Source organism: Lepus europaeus, chromosome 12, assembly GCF_033115175.1.
Source record: "Lepus europaeus isolate LE1 chromosome 12, mLepTim1.pri, whole genome shotgun sequence".
Lineage (NCBI taxonomy): Eukaryota > Metazoa > Chordata > Mammalia > Lagomorpha > Leporidae > Lepus > Lepus europaeus.
Window position 1 is genome coordinate 104,119,798 of NC_084838.1, and position 19,663 is coordinate 104,139,460.

Genomic DNA, 19,663 nt, shown 5'->3' on the forward strand with positions numbered 1-19,663 from the left:
TCTCCCATGTGGCTGCAGGGCCCAAGCACTTGGGCCATCCTCTGCTGCACTCCCTGGCCACAGCAGAGAGCTGGCCTGGAAGAGGGGCAACCGGGACAGAATCTGGCACCCCGACCGGGACTAGAACCCGGTGTGCTGGCGCCGCAAGGCGGAGGATTAGCCTAGTGAGCCGCGGCGCCGGCCATCATTGGGTTTTCTGATCACTGTTTGCTTTATTCTTATTATAAAATGAGTGCATCATCTTCTAGAAAAGTTATAAAATACAAAAAAAAGTGTAAAAGAACATAAAGAAAAGTCTCCTCCCAGATTGTACCTCTCCCAGTGACAGTCAGTGTTAATGTATCAACAATTCCCTTCTCCACATTTTCATTTGGTTGCCATTGTCCTGTGTGTTCTTAAAATGCCTGCTTTGTTTACTGAATGTTAAGAATAGTAGTGCATGAAAGCATGTCCTAAATTTATTATAGATCAAATAGCAAATTGTGAGCATTACACAAATGTAGACAAATATGTTAATACCCTAAATTAGAGGACCTCAAACAAAGCTCTGTTTTTAGCATTGTCTTACTATTGGACATGCTTGAGCTACATCGAACTTTTTCATTTAATGAAAGTCACAGTTTTCTACTGTTGACAGGCACAGAGCAGCTGGACTTGCTTCTGCAGATGCTAGGGAGGCATCAAAACGCAGAAGACAGGTTATGCTTTTATTTACGATTCTGGTATTGAGTTAGCAAAATTGGAATTCAGCACTTACTGTCGGACCTATTGAACACTGGATGAAAACACCGCAGTTTGGGTCAGCAGCTCCTGCAGGGCAGGGGATGCTCAGGGCAGCTCTGGACAGGAGCAAGGCCTGAGCAAGCTCTGCAGACTCCCATTTTGTCGTCTCTTTTCTCCTTCCCCTTTTTGTGATTTTCTCTGGAGCTGTTCTCATCTTGGCAACTCGCTTCTGGAATGACTGTCAAGTTCATTTCTCACAGGAAGTTTGTATCACTGAAAGCGATCTTTGAAATGTTGATATTTACCATGCTGTAGGAAGCTAACTGCCTTGTCCCTGATGCAAGTGAAACATATATTATCTTGCAGATAGCTTGTATTTTTGCATCTTAAGACTCCAACAGTTAGTGTGTAGTTGGCTACAAATAGTTCATTTTGAGAAATACAGTGGTTCAGGTAGCTGCTCCTTGAAGCAATAAGGCCTTGGTCAAGTGGAGAAATACAGACTCTTCTCTTAGCTTCTCCACCAAGCAGCTGGCTGGCCATAAGCAAGACCCGTCACCTTTCTCATTTTCTTGTCTGGAAAACATGAGGATTGGCCTTGGGCACCACTCAGAGGCTTTCTAGCTGTAAACACTGATTCTTTGGCTGAATGTCAAGGTGCAAACCCCAGAGTAAGGCTTTGAAGTCTTTTACAAGAAGCATGGAAATTTGAGGATGGGAATACTTCTCATAGCTTTGGAGGCTTAGAGGCCCTGTTGAGTTTAGTCCTGTGCAGGGTTCAGCAACACATGATTCATAGGCAGCCCAGTGCCTGTGTATTGCTGCCCTTGAGCTAATAATTTTAGTTCAATGATTATACAAGTACCTATATACAGCTTGATTTTGGCCTCTTGGCCTGCAAAGCTTACAGTTTACCATCTGAGGTTGGGCTTTTGTAGAAAAACCTTGCAATGCCTGGTCTAGCACATCCATTCAGGATTCTTCTATAAGTAGGAAAGGCTGGAGAGGTGAGAGGGTTTGTCCAAAATCACACCATGGTTGAGTGTTGGGGCTGGGCTCGTGCCCTGGGTCTCAGATTCCTGGGTCACGTATCCTAGATGACACCGTGCCCATCTCAAATGACTCAGCTACTTCTTGTTAGAACCGTTAACCGAGAGACTACATTTATTTTTCAGTCAAATCCAGTGATCAACAGACGACTCCATTATATATAAACTCAGGGAATCTGTGATTCAGTGCAAGCACTTTAATGTATTGGGGTGGTATTCAAGCTTTGGTCTTCTACCCCAGCAACAAGACCCTGGTTGCTCCTTGAAAATGTCCATCACCTTGAACGAGGGACGAGAAGGCCGGGGACCAGGACCGAGTGTGTGCAGCTGTTGGAATTCTCAGCAGAAGCAGGCTGTAGGGAAAAATCTTCCCTCTGGAAGCTTGGCACCTCCCTCCTGGGAAACATGGCCTGATTTTAGAGTTGAATTCATTAAATAAAGAGTGGCCGATGGCGGGGCTGGTTGTAATTACTCATTTGCTCAGTCTAGGGTTGTTGTCCTGTAGTGCAGGGGATTCAGAAACAGCTTCCCAAGTCATCGTGTCTGTGCAGGTCGTTGTTTTGCTGCTGCATGCAACTGTTACTAATTGTTTTAGAGGATGCAGCTGGGGTAGAAGAAAGCTCTCAGTCGAAGTCCTCTGAAGTAATGCAGTGAGGGCTGGGGCTTGAGCCGGAGGAGAGCGTTGTCCGTGAGACCAGCTGTGATCACCAGAGTGTGCTCCATGAGGGGAAGAGGCTTTGCTTGGCTCTCCGGCAAGTAAACACTCTCACCGCTTTCTAAGAGACCGCAGGGAAGACGCAGGGAAGATGGTGCTGAGCCCAGTGTCACTGGAAAGCAGAAGCCAGAATTCCCTGAGCTTTAGATGCATTCTGCGATCAGTGTGGGTTCTGTCTTGTAACACTTTTATCTGTAGTTAGTATTAAATAGATTTTTTAAAGATTGATTTATTTGAAAGAGATACAGGGAGAGAGGGAGAGAGAGAGAGAGAGATAGAGTCACACACAGGTAAACACACACACACACAGTTAGAGAGAGAGAGAGAGAGAGGGTCGAGAGCCTTCCATCTGCTGGTTTATTTCCCAGAAGGCCTCAACAGCCAGTCCTGAGCCAGGCCAAAGCCAGCAGCCAAGAGCTTCATCTGGGGCTCCCACATGGGTGGCAGGAGCCCAAGCACTTGCATTGTCTTCCATTGCTTTCCCATTCGCATTAGCAGGGAGCTGGATCAGAAGTGGAGCAGCCGGGACACTAACCAGTGTCCCATGGGATGCTGGCATTGCAGGTGGTGGCTTTACCATCTATGCCACAATGCCGGCCCCAAGTAGATGTTCTTTGTGATACTCAGGCATAAACTGGGGCTGGTTCTCACAGCTTCTCCCTTCTTGCCCCCCTCCCCTGTCTTCTCCTCAGTGCCACTTACATAGAAGAAAGCCTCAGACAGCATATGCTAGTGCCATTCTTTTAGGTCCACCTGTTAGGGTAGGTCCTTGACAGTCCCAGCCGGGTTGAGAAAAAGAGACTCTGGCCAGTTGGTACAAAGCTGCTGTTGGACGTGTCCACAGGCAAGATGCGATGACTGATACTGTATATATCCAGTGCTGTGTATATAGAGCTGCAGCCTCCTGCTTGTCTTGGCTGATGGAGAATCGGTTTCCACAACCATGGCTTCCGAAATGAGGTGTGTGATGTGCCGTGGGCTCATATAGCAATCCTCTGGATTGAGATGTCTAATGGTATTTTCTTTTTATCACCTCCTTGTAGAAATTGTATTGTGTAGGTTTTATAATGCATATAACATAAGAAGATAGCTATTCACATACTTAATTTATAAACATATTTTATTTATTAATACGTGTGCACACATCTATTTTTCTGTCCAAAGATTAGGATGTGATCACTGTCCATCTTACATCTGAGTCATGCACAAAAGACGGGGTGTGTGTGTTTTTTTTTTTTGACAGGCAGAGTGGACAGTGAGAGAGAGAGACAGGGAGAAAGGTCTTCCTTTTCCATTGGCTCACCCTCCAATGGCCGCTGCGGCTGGCGCGCTGAGGACACTACACTGCGCTGATCCAAAGCCAGGAGCCAGGTGCTTCCTCCTGGTCTCCCATGCGGGTGCAGGGCCCAAGCACTTGGGCCAACCTCCACTGCCCTCCCGGGCCATAGCAGAGAGCTGGACTGGAAGAGGAGCAGCCGGGACAGAACCAGTGCCCCAACCGGGACTAGAACCTGGGGTGCCGGCGCCGCAGGTGGAGGATTAGCCTAGTGAGCCACAGCGCCATCCGACGGGGTGTGTGTTTTTTTTTTTTAATTATTTTTTGTTGTTGTTGTTGACAGGCAGAGTAGACAGTGAGAGAGAGAGAGAGAGAGAAAGGTCTTCCTTGGCCATTGGTTCACCCTCCAATGGCCGCCGCAGCCGGCGCGCTGCAGCTGGCACACCGCGCTGATCCGAAGGCAGGAGCCAGGTGCTTCTTCTGGTCTCCCATGGGGTGCAGGGCACAAGCACTTGGGCTATCCTCCACTGCACTCCCGGGACATAGCAGAGAGCTGGCCTGGAAGAGGGGCAACCGGGACAGAATCCGGCGCCTTGACCGGGACTAGAACCTGGTGTGCCGGTGCCGCAGGCGGAGGGTTAGCCTATTGAGCCGCGGCGCCGGCCCGGGGTATGTTTTTGAAACTCTGAGATCACTGCTCCTGCCAGAGCTCCAGGCTTCTGAAGGAGGTGTGACATCCGCCTGCCCCGGTTCTGGTGGCAATGTGCCATTTTACACACTTTGGGTCTGTTACTCTTGTAAACCAGTGTTAATAACGGGGTGCAGGTGTGGCCTTTGCCATGCTGTTGGTCCGTGCTGTGCTACTTTTATTTAAACGTCTCACAGTGGTCTTGGGATCCCAGTTCCCATGGGTGCTGGACTGCAGCTGAGTGGAAATAGGACACAATATTAATGGGGATTCTTTGGTGATGGGAAGAGAGTTGCACAGAGATGAGGGGATTCATTCATTCATTCATTTGATAAACGTTTACATCTCACCTGGCACTTGCTGGACGCTGACTGCCTGGACCTTATTCATTTGCCATAAGGCAAGATGAGGTGACTGATGCGTTTCTTCCCTCCCTAACTGATTGTAATAATTTCCCTCCAAATCATGACTGTTCTTGCATATGTCCTTTGGAATCATTCATCTTTGTTTTCTTTTTTTTTTTTTAAAGAGGATATCTCCAAGGGCCTTCTTTTTTTTAAAAAAATATTTATTTCTTTATTTGAAAGTCAGAGTTACACACAGAGAGAAAGAGAGGCAGAGAGAGAGGTCTTCCATCCACTGGTTCACTCCCCAATTGGCTGCAATGGCCGGAGCTGAGCCAATCTGAGTCGAGGAGCCAGGAGCTTCTTCTGGGTCTCCCATGCAGGTGCAGGGGTCCAAAGACCTAGGCCATCTTCTGCTGCTTTCCCAGGCCATAGCAGAGAGCTGGATCGGAAGTGGAGCAGCTGGGACTTGAACCAGCACCCATATGGGATGCCGGCACTGCAGGCTGCGGCTTTACCCGCTACCACCATGGTGCTGGCCCCATCATTGCCTCTGGAAGCAAAAGGCACAGCCATCTTCTTTGTAAATGAGAGAAGTGCCCAGCACCGTGATCTCTAAAAGCAGGGTTCCAATTTTTTCTGTTTCTTTTTCCAAGTGGCAAATTTCCAGCATAAAATTGAAAATTAATGGCAGCAGGTTTAAAAGGGAATGTGAAATGAATCTTTTTCCCACTTGAAGAGCCCTCACTTCTTTTAACATCTTGTCTCCTCTTAGAGGAGAAGTCCAGTGGGGGACTTGGTTAACCCCCAGATGTCTGTTTCCACATTGGAAATGAGAAGATAGCAGATGCTTTGGCCGGAAGAGAAGCAGAGAGCAGTTTTTAGGGTGGCCCTCTATGCTCTGAATGTGGACTGGGATTTCTCTATGAAAGAAAGCACTGTCTTTGCCTTGTGGTCTTGCCAGTCCCTGTCTGGCCCCCTCAGCTGTATCTGAACAACTTGGCCCCTACATACAGACTTGTCTCTGCTCCGACTCTAGGACTGGTTATACCCTTGCCTGGGAGAAACCAAGAAACTGAGGCCCAGCCCTTAGACTGAGGTCTGCCTGCTCTGTTCTGACGGCTGGCGCCCAGGCCAGCCTGGCTCCCTTTGCTGAATCCCTCCCTGTGTGGTCCCAGTGCTATACTCCTTCTGGACCTTGGGCCCTTCTCCTTGGGCAGGCCCATGTTCCTGACCCTGCCCTAGTGCCTCAGGCTTCATCCTGATCTGATTGACAACCTGCTTGGGTGCCTTCATGTCCTGTGTCCTCTGGGCCATGTTCTACCCTGCCCCCCCCGCCCCCGCCCACCAGAGTAGGCTGTTTCTCAGCACTTGCCCTTTCCTGAATAGCAGAGTCTGATTTTTGTTTTTAAAAAGTGCGAGAGTCCTGAAACTCAGACCATGAGACTCATTGTGGGTCTTTCATGTTGGGACCCAAGCACCTGGGCCATCATCTGCTGTCTCCCAGGATGTGCGTTAGTAGGAAGCTGCATTGGAAGCAGAGCTGGGACTGGAATCCTATGGATTCCTACAAGGGGTGGGGTTCCAGTGCAGTGTCTGACCTGTACCAAATACAGGTCCCGAGTCAGCTGTTTAAATGCCTGTCATCTCCCGTCAAACTTCTGCCATTGCCCGGTGGTCATAAAGTACTGACTCGTCAACTCCGTCTGCAACGTGCTCCTCCCTTTCAGCGCTCACATGTACTCCCGCTTCATTCCCACGACTCTGCCCTAGCGGTGACCGCTCCTGCCTGGTTCCAGACTGAGCCTCAGAGCTTCTCTGCTCCCACTCCTACCCTCGTCCACACAGCAATCGTGGTGATTTCTTCTAATTGGAAGTCGGATCTAATGACACAATCTAAACTCCTTCCTCTGACTTAGGAGGCCTGAATACTTTGCCCCCTGCCCAGCACCTCAGGCTCTTTCTCATCCCTCTCCCCCACTTTCTTGTTCATTTGAAAGGCAGAGTCCAGAGAGAGAGAGAAAGAGAGAGAGAGAGAGAGAGAGAGAGAGAGAGAGAGAGAGGAGTCTTCTACCTATTGGTTCACTCCCCAAATGGCTGCAATGGCTGGGGCTGGGCTGATCTGAATCCAGGAGCCAGGAACTCCATCTGGGTTCCCACGTGCGTGGCAGGGGCCCAAGCACTTGAGCCATCTTCCAGTGCTTTCCCAGGTACATGAGCAGGGCCCTGGCTGAGAAGTGGAACAGCTGGAACTCAAACCTCTGCTCACTGGGGACGCTGGCTTTGCCAGTGGTGGTTTAACCTGATATGCCACACCTTGGTCTCTGTGTTCCCACACCCCAGCCTTCCCTTCATCAAATACGCCAAGTTCACTGGCACCTCAGGGCCTTTGCTTGACCTGCTTCCTGTGCCCCGAATGGGTTTCCTTTGGTCTGTGATGCCTGACTTTTTTATTTTTTTCATCTAAGTTTCAGCTCGAATTTCAACCCTTGAACATTCTTTCCTGAGGCTGCATTCAGAGTATTTCCCACAGCCTGCTCTGTTGTGCCATCGTCAGGTTTTATTTTCTTCAGCGCACTTGGCACTATTGAATACTCACGTGTTTATTTATTTGGCTTCCTGTTTGTTAACTGTATCTCCCAACTAAAATGTCAGCTCCCCGGGAGCAAAGTCTTTGCCTACATCATTCCCTGTGCTATTGCCAGCACCTAGAGATATCTGGCACACAGTGGAGCTAAATTAATACTTGCTGAAATCGTGAATAAATGGATGATTTCTAACTGCAGCAGGACAGCTTCTGTTTATTTGGAACAAAGCATGTAAGTAGAATATTCTCCTGGCATTAGGGCTTACCAGGAGCCATGCATTTCCATTGCTTTTTTCAACTTTATTTTAAAGGCAGAGAAACAGAAACAAAGATCTCTCTTCTTCTGGTGCCCTCCCCAAATGCCCGGAATAGCTGAGACTGAGCCAGGAGCCAGGAACTCCAAGTGTATTCCACTTGAGTGGCAGGGAACCGAGTACTTAATCCATTACCTACTGCCTTCCTGAGTGCAGGTTAGCAGGAAGCTGGAGTTGGGAGCAGAGCTGAGACTTGAACCCAGGCACTCTGATAGGGGACGTGGGTGAACCAGTGGCATCCTAACTGTTGTGCCAAAGGCCCACTCCCAGTATTTTATGTTTAATGGACTTGTGTTACTCTGTTAAATAAATATGCAACATTACCTCTTAGCCACCCTTCCCATCACCGAATTATAAATGAGAATGTCTCTAATTTTAGCCTTGCCAAAAAAAATATGAAACTTTGGAATGACAATTTTTAAAAATCTTTAGTCATTTGAAAGGCAAAACCTAGAGTGGCTAGACATTTCTCTTGCATTTCTGACCCTTTGCTGTTCTCTTTTTGAGCATGGAGCTGGAATGTGTGAGAGAGAGGCCCTGGGCCCACTGTGGGGGTGGGAGAGGAATAAGCCCACACATTTGCAGTTTTTTGATCACAGAGCAACAGCACAAAGAATCCACAATTCCAGAACAGTCTGGATTTTTCCACAGGGACACCCAGATGCTCTGTTTCCTACTACCATCTGTAAAGCTATGGAGAATTATGGAGAAAAAAAAAAATCAGAGCTCCATTTATTTTATGCAATTTAATCTAATTTCCTTTGTCGAGAGAAAAATCTGTAATAATGGTTTGTGCCTGAAGGTAGTGAAATAATGAAGCAGAAGTGATGGGAAAACAAATTCATCCTGTATAGAAACCAAGGAAGTAGACTCGTATTTGAAATTGTTACGGATAAACCCAGGGAGGCTGTTCCAGCTAGGACAGATTTGTCCTACATTCCATCTTTGAGAGACACCCCAGGAGACTACACTGGCATCTGAAAAATCTTCAGTATCAGTAGATCACCTTGCTGTGTCCAAGCCATGCAGCATCAGGGCATTTTCAGGCACTGCATTTAACCAGGACAGAGGAAGACCAGTTTAGATGCAAGGAGTATGAAGGATGGGCAGCCCTGGTCAGTGAGATGCTTTAAATTCCACTGCAAAGGAATTCTTCATGCATGGTTCTGAACACTGCCCTGCAGTTGTGGCATTCCTTGTCCCTGAGCCATCCCTGTGGGGGAGTTTCAGCTGGCTTTATCTAAGGATGGCTAGGGAAGTTTCCTTTCACATCTAGAGAAGTGGTAACAATAAGAATTCAGGTCCTACTTTTGTTCAGGGGGTTTTAGTGTGTCTTGGGCCATGGAGTAGGAGTATTTTTTTTTTTGTAGTAGATAAGTCAAGAGATGGATAATTATTTTGCTGCATGATCTATGATGGAAAAGAATGTGTGTGTGTGTGTATGTATGCATATAAATTTTGTTTATTTGAGAGACAGAGAGAGATCCCATTTGCTGTTATTCCCCCAAGGAAAGGAACTGGGAACTCCAGTCCAGGGCTCCCCCATGGGTGGCAGGATCCCAATCACTTGAGCCTCCCTGCTGCCTCCTAGGGTCTGATTAGCAAGAAGCTGGAGTCAGGAGCTAGAGGAAGGTAATCAAACCCAGGCACTCCAGTATGGGATACAGACATTTTTTTTTTAATTTATTTTTCCAAAGATTTATTTATTTATTTGAAAGTCAGAGTTAAACAGAGAGGAGAGAGCGAGAGCGAGCGAGCGAGAGAGAGACAGAGACAGAGACAGAGAGAGATCTTCCCATCCATTGGTTCACTCCCAGTTGGCCGCAACAGCTGGAGCTGCGCTGATCCGAAGCCAGGAGCCAGGAGCTTTTTCCAGGTCTTGCACATGGGTGCAAGGGCCCAAGGACTTGGGGCATCTTCTACTGCTTTGCTAGGCCATAACAGAGAGCCGGATAGGAAGTGGAGCAGCCAGGTCTTGAACCAGCACCCAAATGGGATGCCGGCTCTGTAGGCCAGGGCATTAACCCTCTGTGCTACAGTGCCAGCCCTGGGATACAGACATCTTAACTGCTAGACCAAACACCCACCCCATAATAATATTTTATATTTAATATCTTTGTACTTGGGGTTAATAGGTAGCTAAAATTTCAGTGAATCTCTACAACCATTTCATTTAAGACTAAATCCATTACATTTTGGAAATCTGTTATTTTCCACAACAGCAAATAAAATCCATGACAGTAAAAGTAACAGCGGCTGCCGTTATTATTGAGTGCCTACTATGTATCAGGCACCCAGGTATGTAAGCACCAATATCATCCCAGGTAGGAGCATTTCAGCAAGCTGGTGTCACTTGCTCCAGGCAATAGGGAGGGTTAAGTAAACTGCCAACCACCAGCAATACTGCTTCCTACTCGTAATGGTATGTCGAAGAAACAGTGGGTGATAGAAGGACAAGGATCCAGACTGTTTAAGATCCCACTGTCTTCCTCCTGAGCAGTTAAAAGAGACAGAGGAATGAACATGTGTTGACAATGATGCTGTTGAGTAACGCTGGGCAGGCACTGATCGGAGTGTATCCCATGTGCTTTCCTGACCAATCCTTGGAGGTACAGTTGAGGTTCAGAGCTAGAACCCAGTGGCTGCTCCAGAGACTCTTTGTTAAACTTTGCTTTCTACAGGCACTCGGTAAGCCCTGTCCCTTGCCTGGGAACCAGCACTGTATCAGGCACTAGTTAAGCATATGCTCAAGTCTCTGTCATGACGCCCATGAGAGGAATTATCATCTCCATTTCACAGCTGAGACATCAGGGCTCCAAGTTGCTCAGTGATTTCCAGTCACCCTCAGAGCAGATGCAAGTGTATTGCCTTGCCCATCTGTCAGGACGTTTGTCATAGTAGTGGACATGGCATTTAGGCCCAGGAACAGCTCTTATCATTGAAATCTGTCCCTTCTTTTGATTTCTGCCTGATTTATCAGTGCTTCTGACGGCTCACTATGGAGCATCAATTCTCTTCACACAGCGTCTGCTTTCCTTAGCCTCTTCACTCCCCAGGCAGGCATGGCTAGTTCTTCAGACACACACACGGACTGAAACAGGAGAAATAGTCAATGGTGTCCAAATGTTGTGCTGCTGATATTGGAGCACAGTGCCCCAAACAAAACAGGCACTCATGACGCTGTATCATGCAGAAACTTTGGGTTGGTGCCACGTCCCTGTCTTCATTTTCTTGTTCTTGAAAAGTGGTAACAACACTTTTCAGACAGAGTCAAAGGTGGACAGAACTGGCTGGGACAATATAGAATTCTGATCTTGCTAGGCTCTCTTTGTCTAAACAAAAGCAGGAGAGCCACAAAAGAAAGAGAATAAAGAAATCCATGTAGGATCTCTGAAAAGTAGCAGAGAGAGGAAGAACAAGTTCATGGGAGGGGAAAATGAAAAATGTATGAAATGCTAAATATTGTGATTGATGTAGTTCAAACAATAATAATCAAAATAATAATTTTAAAGTGATAAAAGGAGGAAGAAGGCATTTGAAACTATTGCAGAATTTTAGACTTGATAGTTAATGGAAAGGAACTGTTCTGGTGGGAAAGAATGGTGGTTTTGTTTTAGGTTTTTCCATTGGCTCTCTGTCTTTGGAACCTCTGTTCTAAGTGAGCTATCAGATCACCTGTTATTTTAACACGATAAGTGTAAAGATTTGTTAGAAAACAAAAGTAAAAGGAATCTAGTTTTGCAATGTAATGCCAGTTCAGTCGTCCCCAAAGACCACCAAGGGGCCGACACCGCTGTAAAGCACACGAGAGTTTTATTGCAGGTCCGGCCTGGTCTCTCAATCAACACCGACGCAGCGGGTCTGAATTGAGAGCCCCGACCCTTCAGTGAACAGGGTTTGTATAGGGTTTCCAGAGACATTCTATACATCATGGTACCATCTAGCAAATCATCTCATCCCGCGGGAAATTCCAAGGACATCTGCTAGAATTGATTAGTGCATCCAGTGGCGGGAATGGACCTACTAAAGGTGGCTGGATGGCTTTGGGGTTGATGCCTTTTGAATTGATTGGCCGAAGCATAGGGTCTAAACTGCTGGGGTGTACGTGCCAACTGCAGGGTCTCGGGTAGCTATCAGTCACCTTATCTGCACTGAGAAGACACCAGGAACTCTAGGTATTTCTCTGTTATCTGTTAATCGGCTGTTGCTAGGAGAGTTTATTGCAAGGTAAGTTCGTTTATTTACTTTTAGGAACTTCTGGCTTAGGGTTCAGGGCCTGGTCAGGCCCAAGTTACAAGATGGAGGCCTAATTTAAAATAGTTACACCTTGATTCAGGCTCAGGTCTCACAGCAAGTCTTAATTGGCTTGATTTGTGATTCTAGAATCTGACAGCTGTCTGGACTGAATGTGGTTCTGACTGTTCTGTTCCACCACATGAACAGGCTGTGTTTGTGGCCAGAGAAAAGAGAGTGACCTACAGAAAAGGGAAGTCAGGTGCGGAGACAGCCCGGCTGTTACAGCTCCCATCTGTCCTATCAGAACTTACTACAAGAGTACAGTCTGTTGTACATCAGGTTGGGTTGTAGCTCACTATGAATGGAGAAATCTTGAGCCAAACTTAATTTAATTGATTATATTCCTTCCCAAAAGGTCAAAGGGCGATTTCCTAAGTATTGTACCCTAGACTACTGTCATGCAAATGAGCCTTTTTATCTTTGAACTTCTCCATCTGTGTTAATACAAAGCAGTGGTTCATCTAGAACTTTGGTTTGCAGATTTGCTCTGTCATACTAAGGGTTTTCAGTAGTTCTTCAAGAACCACTGTCATGACTAGCGAGGGAGGCCTGGTAAATAATATTCCAGGGCCCACTTTGGGGTTAGTGGATCTGTTTTATATATGAGGATTCTGCTCAGGATTATAGCCTAAGGGACATGGCAAAGGAGTGAAGATTTGGTGAATTTCTAGGTTGACAATGGCAGGTACTAGGATTGAAATTTTGAAGTTTCTGGTTCATTTCCAACTTGAAAATGCACTCATCTTTGTGAAAGTATGAATTGCTGTGCCACGCCTGGGATGGAAAACCTGTGGAAGGGGAGTGGGAGATCCCTGTGAAGTCTCCAGAAGTGACTCCCCCGCCCCACCCCACCAGGTGCTGAGCACCCCCAGCCATGGCCTTCCCCTTCCTGGACTTATGGTACAGTCTTGTCTGTTTTCCAGTATGTGTTTTTACATAGTTGACGCCACACTGCTTATACAAAATGTGCCTTTTCTCTTAGTGTGCTGCAAACAGTCCTTCACATCATTCAGTTCTTGAAGTACGATTTTTAGTGCCTCTATAGAACGCCCCATCAGTGTAACCAGTTACATTGAGAATTTAGATTGGCTTTTTTTTGCCATAATTAATGATACTTTAATAAACATCTTTGTGGTATTTTTAGTTTTATTTATTGAACTCTTTATTTGGTAGAGCCATTAAGCCTTTGACTATAATGTAAATTGAAAGCATGTTGTCTCAAAAAATAAATAAAATAATGTTAAGAAAAGAAAAAAATTTTTTCATCAACATTTCTGACTGTTTGTTCAGAATAAATTACTGAAAGTGGAATTTTGGGCTCAAAGAATGCCATCCATGTAAAAAACCCCACATATTTGATAAATTTTTTTCCAGAAATTCTGCATCATTTATATTCCGGAAATGAAGTGTAGTAACACAGAATTTCAGTTGACTGCTCTGAAATGTAGCTGTTTGTTTCATTAGGAAAGAAAAAAAGAACATTTTTATTTAAAAAATTGCTTTTTGAAGTACTGGTTACTTAAAGTAGAAAAATGCACACATGCATGCTAAAACTGTGCAAGGAACATATTTTCCTTCTGAATATCAAGCTGGGAAAAATCCAGCAGCAAAGAAGCATTTACTGAAAGAGAATATGTGGAGTAGAGTGATTAAACAGTAGAAATTTTTCCCACTGTAGCAGATCCTAAAAAAATGAAAACAGTTTGCTCCGTGAATGCTTATATGGGGGTGCCAAGCACATCAGATGCCTCAGATGAGCAAGCGCAGGGCTTCCAATCTGCTAGGGGTTAGAATGCACTGCTTGCCTCCTGCGTGGAAAACACATTTGCTTAGAGCAGGCAGCATTCAGTCACATCAGAGGGTATCAGTTGGATGCCTAGTTCAGATCATGACTTTGCCACTTACTGCTTCGTACGGTCAGGGCTTTTTCTCTAAGTTGTATGTGTAAGATGAAGATGTTAGTGCCCTCATGCTATGGAGGTTATGTGTTTAAGGAAGTCAGCACTTTGTTGGGAGCTGGGTTGCTGAACATGTGGAATTGGGATGTGTTGTACATGTACACTGCCAGCTCTGACACGAAAGAACGTAAATGATTTTTGTAGTTGCATGCTATAGTGATACCACTTTGGAGACCAAGCACATTATCAAAATTAATTGTATCATGACTGGGCAGTCAACTTTTTAAGTGCTCCCATACGGGTGCAGGGGCCCAAGGACTTAGGCCACCTTCCACTGCTTTCCCAGGCCATAGCAGAGAGCTGGATCAGAAGAGGAGCAGCTGGGACAGGAACCAGTGCCCATATGGGATGCCGGCACCGCAGGAGGAAGATTAACCTACTGAGCCATAACCCCAGCCCCAACTAAAAAAAAATTTTTTTTTTTTTTGGACAGGCAGAGTGGACAGTGAGAGAGAGAGAGAGAGAGAGAGAGAGAAAGGTCTTCCTTTTTCCGTTGGTTCACCCTCCAATGGCCGCTGCGGCCGGCGCGCTGCGGCTGGCGCACCGCGCTGATCCAAAGCCAGGAGCCAGGTGCTTCCCCTGGTCTCCCATGCAGGTGCAGGGGCCCAAGGACTTGGGCCACCTTCCACTGCTTTCCCAGGCCATAGCAGAGAGCTGGATTGGAAGTGGAGCAGCCAGGGTACGAACCAGTGCCCATATGGGATGCTGGCACTGCAGGCCGGGACTTTAACCCACTGTGCCACAGCGCCAGCCCCAGCTTTTTCCTTTTTAAAATGTGACATACATTGTATTTTTATTTGACCACAGTGTTCTAGAACATAATAAAGACTCAATAACTATTTTTAAACAAATCAAGGTGAATTGTTTCTCCATTCTGGAGTTACCCAGTTGTCTTCTTATCTGGGAGCATTGGATTCTTAGTACATGTAAGGCTGGGGGCCGGGATGATGCGTAGTATTCATTGTTTGTTAGAGGAGCGAGTGGAGAGTTTAAAAATAGCACCCCCTCCCTCTGCCCTGGCCCATGCCTATCCTCATGAGTTATTTCTGTTGGCTGCATTAGGAATCTGACATTTGATTCATTCAGTGTGCCCAGCCTCGGAACTTTAAAACAGAATGGACAGTTAAGGAAGGGTCAAAGCCGCTATGGCTGGTGGTGGCTACCCTGGGCCGTGACAGGCAGAGGGAACCCAGGGAGACCAGAATAACCAGGATGGCAAAATGCTTGGTCAAGATCCAGACGCGACGAAGCCTTCACTTGCACCTGGTGAACCACTGCAGCGGTAACGTGTTTGTCCGTCTGCTGAGACACGGCTCTAAGATCACAGCTCGAAATGCAGGTGTGTGTTCTGCCCTGGGCTGTCATCCCACTCCTGGGAAAGCGTGCAGGCTTCCAGCTTCCTGCTTAGCGCTGGAGACACACAGAGAAGCCAGCGGTGAACCTGGTCAGGATGGGAAGAGACAGGGGGAGGTTGAGAAGCTGACACAGTGGGAAAGAGAGTGAGTAAATAAATGGGAAAAGGAGCCGGGCGGGCGTGTTCTTCTGTTCAGTGGAAAGTGCTGTGCGCCAGTGACGCCCCAGTCAGCCAGGAGTCAAGGAGGGAGGCGGTGGCCGGTGTGTTCTTTCAGACTGCTCAAAGATTGGAGGAGGCAGACGGGGTGGGTGATCAACACACACACACACACAGCATTGTGTGATGGTCAGGTCTCAGATCTGCTTGCCAGGGTGAGACGAAGCACTTCTTTATGTTCAAAACAGAGTTTCATTCATGTAAACTCTCAGCTTAAGAACTGCGATCGAACAGCTGTTCTGTTTCTTTTTCCTTGCAAAGATCATATTGTGTGTTGCTTCCGTGATTCTTCGAGTAAATATGAATTGAAATAGACATTTAAAACGTCAGTGCTTACAGCAGCCAAGAAGCTGCAGTTAACATGGTAGTGTACTTCAACAAGTTTGTGGAAGATGGAATGAAAAGGTAAATTTATTTTGGTGCAGAAAACTGAAATCTGTTTTTTTTTTCTAAAATGCACATTTCCCTTGAACCTTTTGAAGATGCTTCGTATGCATGAATTTTAATTTTTTTGGCAGCAGAATAAATTTATTTTTTCATTCCATTGTCCACAAACTTTTTGAAGTCCTTTCATATAATGTTGTTTACACAAGTTAATTAAAACAACTTTTTTTTTTTTTCTGGGAAATGTCTGGAATTGGCCAAATCTCATGTGTGTGTGTGGACTGACATTAGAATGAATTCAGATGAAATGAATTCTGTCTGTATAATAACATAAGTAATATATGATGTGTTCTTGTTGCAAAAGAACATGTAACAGCATAAATATATAGAATGTTTTTCTTTACCCTCGTACTCCCAATAGCCACTCTGTGAAGCTAGACACAGAGGATATGGGTATTTTTCCATGAATAGGATTGTTCTTGGTATATTATTTACAATTCTTTTTTCACTTTATCATGTGAGTTGAAAGACTTTTTTATATCGGCACCTTTTAATGTACATCTTTTTTTAAATAGCCAAATAATTTTACATCATAGATACAATTCACTTATTTAATCACCAAATTATTGTTGGAAGTTGGTATTTCCTATTTTTTGACTCTGACAAACTGCCGCAGTGAGTCTATATGAGATGGATTGGTGCAGGTGTAGTTGCTGGTTGAAGGACACATAAATTTTAACTTTGGATGCAAATGGGTGAATTATCCTCTTAAGAGACAAGTACTAACCAGGTGCGAATGAGAATGTTCTTCCTCACATAATTACTGAACTTGGTATGACCAGTTTCTTCAAATATGGCAAAATGCTTGAAAGAAGAATGAGATTTCCTCGTTTTAATTTCATATTTTTTACTAGTAAAAAATGAGAGTATTTTCAAATGATGATGGTCTATTTACATGTCTTCTGAGAATTGCCCATTTGTTTACTTTGCACATTTTTGAGTTTTTTGTTCCCTCCTTATACATTGTAGGAGTTCTTTTGTAACCTGAATATTAATCCTTTGCCTTTTATAAATGTTTACCTTTTTTCTTCCTGATTGGTTATTGGCTTTTGGCTTTTTTTATGTTGACTTTGTGACATAGGCTGACATAGGCACATTTTTTATGTGCAGACTACTTAATTTTTATAGATTCTAAATTTTATTACTTTTTCGTTTGTCAGTTTTCCTCATGCCAAGATTATAAGTTTCTTGTATCTTCTTCTTCATAATTAATGCACTTGCTTGAACTATGAGATTGCTGATAGTCATTTTTTTTGGCCTATAAAATTAGCAGTTTCCTGGGGTGTGTAATATTTGCTCCAGTTTAATTTTTTACTACTTTAGAATTGTTATGTGTATATAAAATGATGTAGGGCTATACACTTTGCCCTCAGTGTTAGCAGTTCTTCACACAATTATTTATGAACGAATGTCCATTATATCCAAGGGAGTGTTTTGTGGTTTGGTGTTTCTGCTCCATTACTATATTTATAATGCAGATTTGATATCGGGTGGCTCATTGCTCCTCATTGCTTTTTACTTAGGGATTTGCGTTCTTTACAGTCACAGCACAATAAACAGGAAGGCACAAAGATCTGCATACTTCCTGCTCCCACACATGTGTCTGCCACCAGAGTGGAGCTTCAGTTACAACTGATGAGTCTGCACTGGCACATCAGTATCATTCAGAATCCAGAGCTGACCCTCGCGACCACTATGGTGTTGTACATGCTGTGTCTTTATATCAGTGTACAGTGACATGCATGCATCATTGTAATGTCATGCAGAAGAGATTCATTGCAATCAAAGTCTATGATCTATCTCTTCACCCTTCTCTTCCCCCAGTCCCTGGCAACCTCTGATCTTTTTACTGTTGGCATAGTCTTGTCTTTTCCAGGTGTCATAGCGTTGTAGTCATATATAGTATATAGCTTTTCCACATTAACTTCTTGCACTTATGCATTTGAGATTACTTTCCACAGCATTTCTTTTTAGCACTGAATAATATTCCATTGTCTGGTGTACTCACTGCCTTTTTTCATCCAAAAACTTTTGATTATTCATGTGGGCTTTTCTCCATTTGTCTTTTTTGACAGTGTGTTGAAATTGCATGAAATTTTAGATTAATGAGAGGAGAACTGAATTTTCAAAATATTGAGGCTTGCTATGCAGGAGCGTCATATTTCTTCACTTATTGAGATTTTCTTTCGTGTTCCTCAGTTATGTTTTAACATTGTCTTTGTGCAAGTTTTGTAGATTTCTTTTTATGAATATTCCTGGATATGAGATGGATTTTTAAATGTGTACACTCAGCTATTTTAAAATGGATTTTTCATTGTCATATTTTTGTATTCTCTTCCTGGCATGTAGTAAACCACGTGTCTTGATATGTTGATTTTTGCACATGAACACCTTTCCAGTTTTATTAATTGCCTTGGGCTTCTCTTAGCTCTAAGCAGATCATCTCAATCACCTGGAATCCTGAGAGTTGGGTGCCTTCCTTTCCAACATTTGTATCTCTTGGTTTTTGTCTTTATCCTATTGTGTCATCTCAAGCCATTAGAATGATACTTTATGTTCTTGACTCTGGTAGGAATTCTTGTAACCTTTTGCTGTTACGTCTGTTTGCCCTCACACCTGGTGATTTCTGCAAGTCACTAACTTTCAGGAGATAAAGGACTAACAAATACCTATACTAAAATTCCAGCACAGTGCTCTGGTGGCAAACAGACCTGCAGGGAAGGGTGACAGCTATGGTCGCTTAGGATGCCCTCAGCAGCACATAGGTGAGAGGATCCTACTTAACTCTGCTTTAATTAATAAGGTGATTTGTTATCCAAGATGAAAAGAAGTCCAGGGTGAGCGAGGGCTGAGAACCAGTTCCACTTCCGCTCCTCTCCACTCTTCACGCTGGGCCAGTCTGTCCCTCAGAGCAGTGGCCGTCAGCCTCACACAGGAAGGCAGCCAGGGTCTCTGCTCGCTCCTTCAGTGACAACAATATCCAGAGAGAAAGGGTCTGTACCTTTCTGGAATGACCTTAGAATTAGAAGCAAATCCCTTTCTCAGGATCCTCTTTCCCCCGCAGCCTCCCTCCCTTTAGTTTTAATTTTCAGCATCAGCTCATATGCCCATTTCTAAATCAGATGGGAACTACCATGATAGGCTTAGTCTGATGTTTTGGGGAGAAATGGCTGATAAGGAATCTACTGTGGAAACCGTCAGATAAGAAGTATCTGTGCTGTGGCGCAGTGGGTTAAAGCCCTGGCCTGAAGTACTGGCATCCCATATGGGTGCCGGTTCTAGTCCCAGTTGCTCCTCTTCTGATCCAGCTCTCTGCTACGGCCTGGGAAAGCAGTGGAAGATGGCCCAAGTCCATGGGCTCCTGCACCCACATGGGGAGACCCGGAAGAAGCTCCTGGCTCCTGGCTTCGGATCGGCACAGCTCTGGCCTTTGCAGCCATCTGGGGAGTGAACCAGTGGGTGGAAGACCTCTCTCTGTCTCTACCTCTCTCTGTAACTCTGTCTTTCAAATAAATAAAATAAATCTCTTTTTTTGTTTCTGTTTTTTTTTTTAAAAAAGGCCAGCGCTGCGGCTCAATAGGCTAATATTCCACCTGTGGTGCTGGCACACCGGGTTCTAGTCCCGGTCAGGGCGCCGGATTCTGTCCCGGTTGCCCCTCTTCCTGTCCAGCTCTCTGCTGTGGCCCGGGAGTGCAGTGG

The 19,663-nt window shown here is 45.1% G+C and overlaps 1 protein-coding gene across 4 annotated transcripts in view; it reads left to right on the plus strand.

The window, feature by feature from the left end:
* FRMD3 (FERM domain containing 3) overlaps positions 1-19,663 on the plus strand; it is a 280,228-nt gene that overhangs the window by 239,354 nt on the left and 21,211 nt on the right. The window contains exon 1 of one of the 4 annotated variants that reach the window (XM_062208657.1): positions 15,028-15,289. The exons of the other annotated variants lie outside the window; for them this stretch is intronic. Within the exon in view, the coding sequence (XP_062064641.1) occupies positions 15,163-15,289 (127 nt within the window). The 5' untranslated portion in view covers positions 15,028-15,162. Of the gene's footprint in view, positions 1-15,027; positions 15,290-19,663 lie in introns of those variants that run through there. 4 annotated transcript variants of the gene reach the window in all.